This window comes from Halyomorpha halys, unplaced genomic scaffold (assembly GCF_000696795.3).
Source record: "Halyomorpha halys isolate HHAL.00 unplaced genomic scaffold, Hhal_1.1 Scaffold1723.1, whole genome shotgun sequence".
Classification (NCBI taxonomy): domain Eukaryota; kingdom Metazoa; phylum Arthropoda; class Insecta; order Hemiptera; family Pentatomidae; genus Halyomorpha; species Halyomorpha halys.
The window spans coordinates 147,183-159,906 of record NW_027115324.1 but is presented as its reverse complement, the minus strand read 5'-3'; the positions used below and the strand labels follow the sequence as shown (position 1 = coordinate 159,906).

The following is a 12,724-nucleotide window of genomic DNA, read 5'->3' as shown; positions in this document are numbered from 1 at the left end:
TTATTATTCATTTACTGCATTGATATTTAAATGTATGAACAATTTTCAATTTTTTTTATTCTTGGCTTACATCCTTTTGTACAAAAAAAGTCATTTAATTTTTTTAAAAAAATCTTTTTATTTTGATATTTTTCAGTACTCAAAAGTTTTTAAAAATAAAATTTAGTCTGTACGATAGAATTTGAAATTCTGGTTTATTTTTTCAAAGGAAGTTTTCATTACTTATTACCAAGCTTATTAGACATGATTCAATTGTGATTCATTCCATTCTCCCCAAAATATATTTAACTTTATAAATTCAGAGTTTTTCATTAAGAAAAAAACTTTATGTTCCGCATATTTTCCCATTTTATGTCAACTTCAGTATGGTTTTTAGAAATGAATTTTGCCAGTAAAGACTTTGCTGAAAATATTTGGCTTTCCTCTGATACTACTTTCTCTTGGATGCCTTGTAATTTATCATTACTTAAAGTGGTTCTGAATTTAACCAGAGCTTGTGTGGAAGTCGTAAATTCCAGATATTGTGAGAGTTCCACTTTAACTTTAATAAGTGGGCCTAGGCATGTTAACATGTATTTTAATTTTCAAATTTGAATCTATTTTGATAAATAAATACACAGAATATTTTTCCTTGTTAAAATTCATATATATATTTGGTATTGGAAATTCAATTCTGCTCACAAATTGAATTCAAATTTATTTTATTTTTTGAATGTTGGCTTTATAATCAATCTTGGAATCATCAAATACCACCAATGCATTATTGATTTATTGGTACATTTTATTATCATTGGAAGTTGATGACACAATATGATTTAAAATATATTTTTAAAATTTAGGGTTTGTTATGTACTGTAATGAAGTTTATGGAAGAATGATGTATGGATATATAAAATTGTATTAGAAATAACTAATTCATTTCTTCATGTTTTGTTTCTTTCTTTAGGAAAGATGAAATGATGCACAAAGTCAATTCATTGTAGGATTGTTTCTATTGAATAGAAGTTATCCTAATTGTATAATGTGGAATTTATCTATAACCCTATCTTCTTTGACAATAATCAAATTAGTAGAACAAATATATTTGAATAATAATAATAATAAAAGTAATTGAAATTATTCTTTTAAACGGCTTGAAGTTGAATATCTTAACATAAAACAAAGAAATAAAATGTTAATAATATGATTTAAATAAGGCCAGGCGAATACAATCAATTCCTGCTACTTAAATTTGATCGAGTTGTCCTTACCTTGTAATTTTACCAGGGCTAAATAGTTTAATTGTAGCAGGTGGGGATTCAACTGATGAAAAACTATAGCTTTGTGTGGGCTATTTACAGGGGATATTGTTAAAAGTAATAAGCTCTATATCTGTTAAAAGTAATAATCTCTCTATTTGGTCCCCATTTCAATGTTGCCTAGTAGAAGGTCTTCCTATATTGGTAGAAGGAAGATGTCAGAACCAGGAACCTATTCAGCCAAACCCCTCTGATGTCATGGAACAATTATTTGATTGAGCAGTTATGAGTCAAGATATACAAACATAGACATAGAGTATATAAGAAAAAGTCATTTAATAATTTATTTAAAACGTGATTAATGAATTTATATGATTCTTGTCATTCTCTATAGTATACCCATCTATAGTATATCTGTAGTATACCATATCTATAATATATCCATCCCTTTTGGAAGCCGTAGCCATTTAACAAACAACTAAACAGGCTGACATCTTGAAATTGGCTGTATCCACCTAGCCTAATACTGTCTATAGACAATACATTATAGCTTCTTTATTTATCCTTCTTGGCAATATTATCTTGAAGCTTTCAAATGTTTCAGATTGTATTATACTAATACGCTACTTTATTGTTATTGTGCTTCCCATTCTGTAACTTTGTTCTCCTCTTGCATGAGTTGCCATTGGACTTCATTGAACAGAAAAACTAATATATATGTATTGTTGTGACAAATTATATTTTTATTTATTGTGAGATATATGCTTGGTAATATTTCCATTTTCATCTAAAATTACTTTGTGACTAGTTTACTTTTTAAGTTCCATCATAATTTGAAATAATTAAACTTGATGTATTGTTTACTATCTTTATCAAATACTGTTGTGTTATTTTGAAAATGTCATATTAGTTTATTAAATGCTATATATCATGAAATTGGAAATATTTATATTTTAAATTTGAATTCTTGCTAGAAATTGGCTTCAATCATTTTATCTTGTCACAAAAACAAAATTTACCATCATCTCATTTTGATATTTTCTTAACTTCATAATGATTTATTTAATCTCTTTATAAGGCATACAATCACTTAATATTCTTATAAGTTGTGGAAAGAGGAACTATTGTTATATATATATATATATATCGTTGGGATTTTTGTTAACTATATATTTTTTTTAAATTGGCCTCTACATGTTCTTTGAAGTTCCCAACTTAGTGATATGTTTTGAGATTTTTTAACAATTACTTCCTTATTTCACATAGAAGGCTGAGAATCTGCCCAACATAGCTTATCTCACATCTAGCACATTGTTCTGATGGCTGTTACATAATAAACTAATTCTATATGTTAAACTATAGGAAAATATTATTCAGTAGTTTGACAAAATTGATATTTTAACCCGAGTTTTCAAGCAAAAATCAGATGCTTTATTTTTAAATCAATGAATAAAAACCTATTATCAAAATTTGACTTATCCGTGTTAATGTTGACTGGAAAATGTCTCACTTTAGCTCACAAATGAAAGCCTAAAAAATATAGTTGAAAACCTCTAAAACTATAATTGAAACCTTCATTTTACAGTCTCTGTCAAACAACAACTTCTTCAGAGGTAGGAAACCCTTCTTCACCTCAATATCTCAGAAACCCTAATTTTTAGGTTCCATTTCCTCAAAATGGTTCTTGAACAACTTTAGAAAACTAAGCAGCCATTGCAGCCAAGTTTGCTGAGGTCTTACCTTACCAACCAACCTGGGATGTTGACTTTTATTTGGTGGAGTACTATGGAATTAAAACTTGACCATCTCACACTGGTTAGAATGAGGTGGTTACATATAGGATAACTCTCCATATATCAGAAATAGCAAAGTAGGGATTAAAAAAATAAATAAAAGCTTTAGTAACTGACTGGGAAAGCCAGTGGTCCTCCTGCCTTGTTTTTTTTTTTTTCATTCTTTCCACCCTTCTCCACATTTTCTCGCAATAAAAGATCAACATCTAATGGTTAGTGTAACTATGTAGAGAGAAGAAAAGGGATATGTCTCAAAATGTCACTTAAACATTCTTAAGTTCGAAAATATAATAAATATAAAATACGGTTTACACTGTTTACCTTACTTCTGATAAAAAAGAAAAAAGACCATAAAATATGGATGAACCAATATTTCAAATTTCGGATTTATTATAATTAAAGTCATTATAATTGAGATGAAAATATGGACATTAACGTATTAATGACATATGGATACAAAGCATACTGAGGGCTGGGCTTAGGAAGATGTGGCCAGACCAAACCTCACTCTTACAGGGGTTTCCCTTCTAGAATTTAACAATTTAAACCTAGAATAAAACTATTAAAAGTCCTTTCTTAAATTTCAGTTGATATCAACACATAAAGTTGACTACTACAGTGCACTGTTTTGGTAAGATTATGTTAGGGTGTAGGGAAATGGTAAACCTCCTGGTTGGATTCAGGTTGATTACAAGAGCAACCAGAGAGGGCTTATACCCAAAATTTGGAGTGTTAGTTGGTGAGGTTTAATGGCAATATATTTTTGTGTTCATAACAAAACTAATTTACAACACATACTAAATGAGAATTAAAACCATATTTTATTTGAAATTACAGTAAAATCCTTTGGGAGAGTTCAGTGGGCCCATAGATAATTAAAATCTCATCATTGTCTGAAAAACAAACAAACAATTTAAAAAAAAAATTTATTTATCGACATTTACAACTGCATAAAAAATACATCAAGCAAATTTGAAGTAAGATCATAATGATATGATACAGCATGTAGAGAAACTACCCAGTAGTATGATTCTAAAAACATTTTACAATATAAGGTCACGAGGCCATCTTCTTATCAGGCACCTCGAAGGATTGCTAGGAATGGAAGAGGAAGCAAGGTTAGAAACTAGTCGGTTTGGGAGTTTATAATGGAAGGAATGATATCAGGTTCGGGCTAGGTCGGTTACGTAAGGAACATTTAGGTCTTTATGGATGGTTTTAATAGTAACAAAATAAGGAGCATTGGATTTTACAAAGGAATTTGGATTGTAAGAATTAAACTTAATACAGTTTTGTTTTTATCTCAGGTTTCATAATTTTTTTTTCTTCCCAATCACTTTTTTTTCTTTTTCCTTTTTAACATTTCATTACATTAAATTTAAAACATCTACATAGTTTATTATCATAATAATAAAACACTTTATAAATATTTAAATACATTCATAAATAATTATACAACTATTTAATTTCGATATAAAAAACATAAAGAAATTGATTGAATAAGTGACTTTTATCCACTGAAGCAAGCAGTCAGCTTCAGTGGATAAAAATAAAGAAAGACCTACAAAATATATCAGTTTTTTTTTTTTTTCTAAAAAGTATTATCAATGACTGTTTTGATACTTTTACAAATTATTTAAAAAAAAAAAAAATTAATTGTTATAATTTATAATTTAACTATGTTATTGCTAATATTTGATTTTTTTTTTTTTTTTTTTATGGAAATAAAAATATTAATTTGTAATTCATACATTTCATCTACCAATAGCCCCTTCATTTTAGCCAAAATAATCGAAAAATAGACATTTTCTTAAATTGTTCATTACTTTTTACACCAGTTTTAGATATTTAGGAATATTGATGCAATAGTTTACATATACCACAAAAGAGCAGCACACATCAAGAAATCTGAAAAATTATAGTTCCATTTGGTGCCACTTGAGGTAAGAACCAGATAGACAATTGCAAAGTCTACATTTCATTTTGTTATAGGAAAATAGGAGTCTGCAAGATCTCATAAATCAGCAAAGATAAGTGTTGGTCTATTAAAGTTTTTCACAAAGTGGGTACCGTGCTACCATGGGGTACCTACCCCAAATATTCACCAGAGGTGCCGCAAGTGAAAGCTACTTTCTCAAAGTATTTAAAAAATATATATAAACATTTAAAATTAAAATAGCGAATATACAGTGCATTCCAGTACTTTATATATATATATATTTTTTTTTTTTATTTACTCAATTAGTAGGGATAATTTTGGCAAAAAATATTTTTTTTGTTCGACAAGTGCTGTCTTTTTTTTTAGCCCAAGAGTGCCACATAATGTTTTTAGCCCCCAAAAAGAGAGCCAAATATTGGGAATCATTGGTTTATTGGCTCTATAGATCTCCGCAAGAGAGCAGCACTATCATACCTTGAATAGGGGTAATAATGTAACCCTAATTTCCTAAACAAAAATTCAATATGACCCTACTTTTCTTCAAAACAAAAGTGAAGGCAAAAAAGCTACACCCATGAAAGGAACATTTATGTTGAGGTTAATAGGAATGTACACCATTATAATCTAAACTGAAACAGATTAGAGGAGAATTACAGGAATTAAAAATAGGACCCAGATAGATTAAGAGAAAGATCCTTATCTTCACTCCCACAATGATAACCTCCTGGATTGCCATTTCATTTGCTAGGTTCTCCAATAATCTTCACCTAGGGAGCTGCTTCTCCTTATAGGTTATTTTTATGTTGGTAATTCTCTACAATTCGAGAAATTATTCTCTAACCAGTCAATCATTAAAGATTCCCAAGAGCTGCTCTTTATTGTAAGGATATTTTTTTTTCAAGATTGCTATATCTGTTGTAGTAATCCAGAGGGGTGCTACTCTGAGGAAGTGTGGTGGTTGTTGGGGAGATCTATATTGAGATCGTAAATTGGGACTACCAAGTACTATCATTCAGTATTCAGGAACACAACCTTATAGGAAGAGTATATGTAGGAAGGTCTTCCAGTGTACATTAGAAAAAGAAGTCGCTGACAAAGATTAGTAATAGGTAGAATCAGAGATCTCAGGTGATCTGGGCTATAGAGTCTCTGATGCCCCCAAAAAACTCCCTCCAGCTTGGGAAGGTGAAATTTCGAGCAGGACTCTTGCCTTAACAATCATGAAAAGAAACTCTTCAAAGCCTGGTGATTGTACTAGCATTGTAGATATCACAAGAGCCGATCTTGAATTCATAATGATTACAACCTCAGGTTGTATAGGTTACAAAAATGGAGGTTCTAGGACGAGTTTATTGTGTAAGAGAAGCCTTGTGGTATAAGTTACTGGGTGCCCCTTGGATGCGCAGCTGCTAAAGTTCGTGCCCACCCTTCACGATCCGATCAAATTTTTCATTAAGGCATTATATCTTGGAGATAGTCCATTTTAGCGTGATGCAGATGATTTTGTGAGACAAGTTACGGCGAACCTGCCCGGCATGGAACTGTTCCCACCATGATACATAAATGATGTACGTATGGATAGATTGGTCGCGCTACAGGCTTTACCACTAAGGATGTGTCAACCTCGAAGAAAAATATTTCTACAACGAAGAGCTGCTGTTAGGAATATTTAATGATTGGCTGGTTAGGGAACACTTTCCGAAACAGTTGAGAATCACCGACATAAAACTGCGGAAAAGCAACTACCTAGGTCATACGGACCCATTTAACTCTCCGGATGAAGATTACGGGAGAACCTACACACAGATATAACCAAATACTGATGAACCGGAAGTATACCATCGAGAAATACAACCGAAGGTGGTCTTGCCAAAAAAATTTCCCACCATTCATTCCAGAATTGAGGTAAAATGGGTTATCCTGGATTACTGGGTTATTGGATTTCCACTAGGCCCTTACTAGGCATGAGAGCGCTACGGCCGATTCGCATAACTTTAGCAAGGATGTCTACCACTTCTGCGCATAGTAGGAAGAAAGACATCTGCGTGTTCTACGTCAGGGAGCCTCCCATCCATTTCTCGCATCGAAGAATGTAAAATAGCCAGTAAAAGTTATTACATATATGTATATATAGTTGACCGTAAAAATTGATATATAAGAAGATGGTCAGGGATGCGGTCAAAAGTTTACAACTATTTTTGTTCCTCTTTTTACCGCAACCCTGACCATCTTATATACATAAAAGTTATTACGTTTTCAGGCGTCGCTGATTTAAGTGACGTCACGATGGCACTATTATATTTATTCTGTTTAATAAAGCAAAATCGACCGTATGCTATTATGTAGCAGTAAGGAAGTTTTTTTTGCTTATCTTTATATTTAATGATATTTGATATCTACTACTCTTTTAGCTTATTTAAAGCTATTACTCTAATTCGAAGATAATACCATCTTTTTATGCCTGTTTACCTTTTTTATGCAGAAATTTTGTTAAATATCAAAACGATATTGGAATGAACTTTAATTTGAAATAACTTCTTTGGATAACGTAATGTTTATCAAACCCTGGTGTTATCTTTCTATGTAGTGTGAGTTGGTTTGTTGTGGTTCATGTATGGCAGGTTTATTGAATACCTTTTAAGTAACTATTTCATTTTAGTTCATTTGTTTAATTTTTGTCGCCACTAGATGAAACATCATTCATTTTTACATATTTGTTTTATTTTTATATAGATATACTTATTTATTTGGAAAATTGAAGATTCAGTTGCATCAATCAGTTAAAAATTTGATTCAGAATTTGTTAAAAGAAGATGAAGCTCAACTCTAATTATGGTGAACTGTTTGGATTGTTTTAACATACTTATATATTTACAATATTTTGAATGCTGAGCATTATTTTATTTTAAGAAACCAAAAAGGATTCCTCAGACGACAAGTTGGATAGGATTCCTCACTCTCCCATAGCAAAAGTTTTTTGTTCCAGGTCAGTAATAATTTAATGAATATATTCATTTTATTATGATATGCTGTTAAACTAATTTTTTTTTTTTATATTTGTTTCAATTTTTCTTATCAGGAATGGACAGGTATCCTTTCTCATTAGCTGGAAATGACCTTTAGCCATAATTTTTTAGTTTTGATTCACAAAATTCTTCTTATCAATGTTTCAGGTATGAATTACCCTCCTGTGGAATGAACAATATCATTATAGGAATTCTATCGAGTATATTTCTAAGATGGAGCACAGGACTGTTTGATTACTCGGGCAAAGGCCAGCCTCCTATGTATGGAGATTATGAGGCACATAGGCACTGGATGGAAATAACTTACCATCTCCCCCCCTCTGAATGGTACTTTCAGTCAGAGAACAATGATCTTCTTTACTGGGGCCTTGACTACCCTCCTCTTACTGCCTATCACAGCTTTTTGATGGGAGCTGTTGCTAACCATATAGACCCGAAGTATATTGCGTTGAATGAGTCTAGAGGTTTTGAATCATATGGTCATAAACTTTTCATGCGCTATACAGTCCTTTACTCAGATCTTCTTACTTACTTGTCTGCTGCTGGTCTCTTTTCTTATGTTAATAATAGATCTTCTAACAAAAGTAAATTCACTATGATGGTAGAAACATATGTATTACTTGCATATCCTGGTCTCATTTTAATTGACTATGGACATTTTCAATATAACTGTGTTTCTTTAGGATTAACCCTCTATTCGATAATAGCCCTCGGATCTGGATATGATATCTTAGCTTGCATATTTTATTGTCTTGCTGTTTCATATAAACAAATGTTACTTTACTTTAGTCTTCCATTTTTTTTCTATTACTTGGGGATATGTCAACAGAAAGCTAAATCAACTACTTATAAAGAAGGTTTTAAGAAATTCATGCTGATATCACTCACAGTAGTTTTAACATTTGTTATATGTTGGTTGCCTGTGTCCAGAAACAAGGAGCAATTTTTCCAAGTTATTAATAGAATTTTCCCTATAAATAGAGGAGTTTTTGAAGACAAAGTTTCAAACTTTTGGTGTTTATTAAATGTATTTGTCAAATTCCGTCTTTACGTGGATAACGCTATATTAGCTGTGATCTGTGGGTTACTAACATTAACTGCTTCATTACCATCATGTATTAATCTTTTTTTTAGACCTACAAAGCATAAATTTATACTAGCACTCATCAACTCTTCTCTTGCATTTTTCTTATTTTCTTATCAAGTTCATGAAAAGAGTATATTAATTGTTGCATTACCAGTGATGTTGATATTTAGAGCAGAGTCATTGCACTGTTATTGGTTTCTAATCATTTCTTCGTTTAGTATGTTTCCTTTGCTATTAAAAGATGGGCTGTTCATACCATTTTGTAGCCTTTCTACTATATTTGCTTTGTCTTTGACTATGTTTTACAACATACCTGAGATTGAAAATTATTTCAGGAAGAGACCAACATACCGTAAATGTGAGTATTTATTTTCTTTTTCAATGTGTTCCTGGATAGTTTTGTTACTTTCAGCTGTACTCGTGAAACCTCCTGAACGTTATCCTGATCTTTTTCCATTAATTATAAGTTGTTATTCTTCTATACATTTTCTCTATTTTTTTATTTATTTTAGTTTTGTACAGTTATTAAAAAAGCATAAGAAAGCTGTTTAAGTTTATGTCATTTATTGGTTTCCTCTGAAAATCGAATATTGTTTGCTGTTAAAATATGTTTGTTCCAAAGTTGACACCAGTACATTGTGTGATAACTGTTTGTGTAATTTAGTATATAATAAATCAAGACTGTTAGCTTTAAATTTTTTATATTATTGGGTGTGATGTAATTTTATGTTGTTTGCAGTGACATGTGAATGAGCCTTGGAAAATTCTAAGCTCTAAAACATTTTGTTTGGAAGAAGTTCATTTTGGGAAATAACTACATTAATAGAAGTGATATTGATTATATGTAATGTATAGGACCTCTAGGATGAGTTTGCCTGTGAATAAAGTAGGGAGAAGTATGCACAGTGGCAAACGTTTTCCTGCTGACCCCTCACTCTTCTGTCTTCTCTCCACTTTATCGGCTGGCCTTCCTTTTCTGGAGCTTTTAAAATGAAAATTAAAAAAAGGAAAAATTTTGGAATCCCTAGAATGTTTGTTAATAAAAACATTTTATTGTAGACATTGTTCCCGGTTGGAGGGATATGTAATTGTGAGGAAGGGGAAGAGGAGCTAGAGATGGGGTTGTGCAAGCTCCCTTACCCTACTGGCCCAACCCGTTTTAGATGTACTATAATTTTTATATACTTGAATTAATATTGTGTAAAGATATCAGTCGATATTGCATAGTGTTAACAGTGCATGATTAGTAACACAAAAAAGCATATATGGCATGAAATCCCTTTTTTCATCACAGATCATCCCTATGAGATTCAGACCATTACCATATGATAGAGGTGTGTAGGTATGGGTATCTTTATTTATACAAAACACCAAACTTTACAATATATGTATTTGTATGTTTCATTTTTTTTTTTCATATTTGAAATACCTCTGATCAATAATTATGTTCAACCTCAAGTTTATATCAGATTTCAAATGAGAGCTTAAGATATATAGATTTTGAAAGATTTGATCTTTTATAAAAATATAATGTTGGGGTATTAAAGACTGCCAAATGTTGAAAAGTTAGGTTAGTTTATCATATAGGTTAATATTCATGAAGGTTACTATCAGGATTCTTTCTTTTCACTGATGAGTAATTTGATGCCAAATTTACAGCTACAAAATTCTGATAAATTACTTTACTTGAAACTCAGCTTGGATTGTTAAATTTATTGTCCCATTTTTGAAAATAATAAACGATGGTTCGCACATCTTTAGCCAGGGAAGAGGTCATCACTAATATTAATTGGAAAAAATAGACTGTGATAATATTCGGAAAGCTTGTTAGTTATTGGTACTGATAATGGTAGGGAGAACTAGTCCAATGAGTGAGTGGCCCTTAATAACACCTGACTATTACCCAGAGATTTCTGTCTGATTCTAACCAGATGGGAGTTTCAAGATTCATTTCACGGAATCGCCAAGAAATAAATATTAACTGCCCCAGATGGAACTTGAACTCACACCGTTTGAAACTGGGTACTCATGGACTGATATGTAAATGTGCAACCATCATGGCCTCCATTTGGTCGAAATACATTATATTAAAGTTGATATTGATCAGTTTTATAGCTATACATATGAATTAATTGTTTGTTCAGAATTTATAAGTTTTTGAGTGCATCAACTTTATTTGTTCATTATGTTCATGATTTGATGAATTATTTTTAGGAGTTAATTGCATCGATGTGTGATATAAATAATTTAATTTATCATTATTATCTAAATATACTATAGCTAGACTTTTGTAGTTGTACTATACCCCCAAAGTAAAATATGTTATGTGAAAATTTTTAAATATATTTTTTTCTTACATAAAATATTTTTGATGTATAATATGGGACTCTTTTTACTATTATTCTTTTTTTTTCTTAATAAATTACTGTGTATCAAAAAGAATGACCTAATTTAGTGTGTTTGAGTGGGAAGGAGATATTGTCTTGGTGCGGACCATAGTTCTAGAACATTGCTGCTAGAAGCTAGTTCAGGCATTTGCCTTGCCAGGAAGTCTGATGCAAGATACCGTCCACTCAACAGAAGACATTTTGTTGCACTTTTTTTACTACCTGAGGAATCAAAACATTTCCTTAGTCCACCAAACAGTTAGATGCCTTCAAAGATAATTAGTATTAACCTTTAATTAACATTAAATGTTGTCTTTAAACTTCTATCTGATATGTAAATAGATATCTCCCGGAAGAAGGGAGATGGATAGGTCTCTTCAGGGCCCTACCTGGTTTCTCCTTTAAGATATGGTTGGGGATGGCTATGCTACTGCAACAGCAATCACACTGACCTGACACCACAACATGATAATAGCTTGACCAAAAAGTATGAGGTACCATGGTAGATCAGATGAGTAACAGAAAATAGTTATACACAAATGATTATGTTATTGGTTATGTTAACTAAGAACCAGGATTGTTTAAAAAAAAAAACAAAAAAAACATTTAAAAACTTCTTTTAATTTTCACATGTCAGAAGATATAAGTTATCTTGGAAGTAAAGAAATATTTATAAGCCAGGGGTGAAAAAAATTGATTTCAAATTTTTTTGTAATATCCAGATTATTATATTTTGGATACCATAACTCTCTAATACTACATTGGTCGATAATATTTATACCTTATAAGAGTGTATTTATTGTAAAAAAAAAAAAACTGTTGGCAATAATCATGTTAAACTTAAGGAATGTTACTCTATATCTTCTAGATATCCACCATTTTTGCTCCTGGCCCTTTAGTTATGTATATTTAACAAAAGTTTGTAAAGACTGGGACCATATTGAATAATAAATGTTTTATTAATAGTGTTATTTACTTGGAAACCTATTAGTAAACAATTTATTTTTTGAAAATAAGATCATTTTATTTACCAAATAATTTAGTTTTTGAACTGCATTCATATGCTCTTTAATTTAGTCGATAGTTATTAATCATTCATATTAATTGGTAACAAAGTTTTTATTTCTCACAATCCATTTCAAATTTTCTTACATGATGTAATATTAATATTATTATTGATGTATTATGTATATGCATACCCTTAATTGTTTACTATACATATTTTCTTGAGGACAATCTATTTACTTGTCTATT

At 30.9% G+C, this 12,724-nt stretch overlaps 1 protein-coding gene across 2 annotated transcripts; it reads left to right on the top strand.

Moving 5' to 3' along the window:
- Positions 1-7,234: 7,234 nt before the first annotated feature.
- On the top strand, positions 7,235-12,435 carry gny (garnysstan). Of its 2 annotated transcripts, none has more exons than XM_014435901.2 (4): positions 7,235-7,318; positions 7,704-7,805; positions 7,881-7,956; positions 8,144-12,435. In XM_014435901.2, the coding sequence occupies exons 2-4, from the start codon at positions 7,784-7,786 to the stop codon at positions 9,633-9,635; spliced, it is 1,590 nt and encodes a 529-aa protein (XP_014291387.1). In that variant the 5' UTR covers positions 7,235-7,318; positions 7,704-7,783; the 3' UTR covers positions 9,636-12,435. The 2 variants fall into 2 exon arrangements, with proteins under 2 accessions (XP_014291387.1, XP_014291386.1); XM_014435900.3 differs by lacking the exon at positions 7,235-7,318 and adding an exon at positions 7,434-7,611.
- Positions 12,436-12,724: the final 289 nt, after the last annotated feature.

Coding starts and splice junctions, on each gene's coding strand:
- gny (XM_014435901.2), top strand. CDS start 7,784: ATGAAGCTCAACTCTAATTATG. Junction 7,806..7,880: donor GAAGCTCAACTCTAATTATG/GTGAACTGTTTG, acceptor TTTTATTTTAAG/AAACCAAAAAGGATTCCTCA. Junction 7,957..8,143: donor GCAAAAGTTTTTTGTTCCAG/GTCAGTAATAAT, acceptor TCAATGTTTCAG/GTATGAATTACCCTCCTGTG.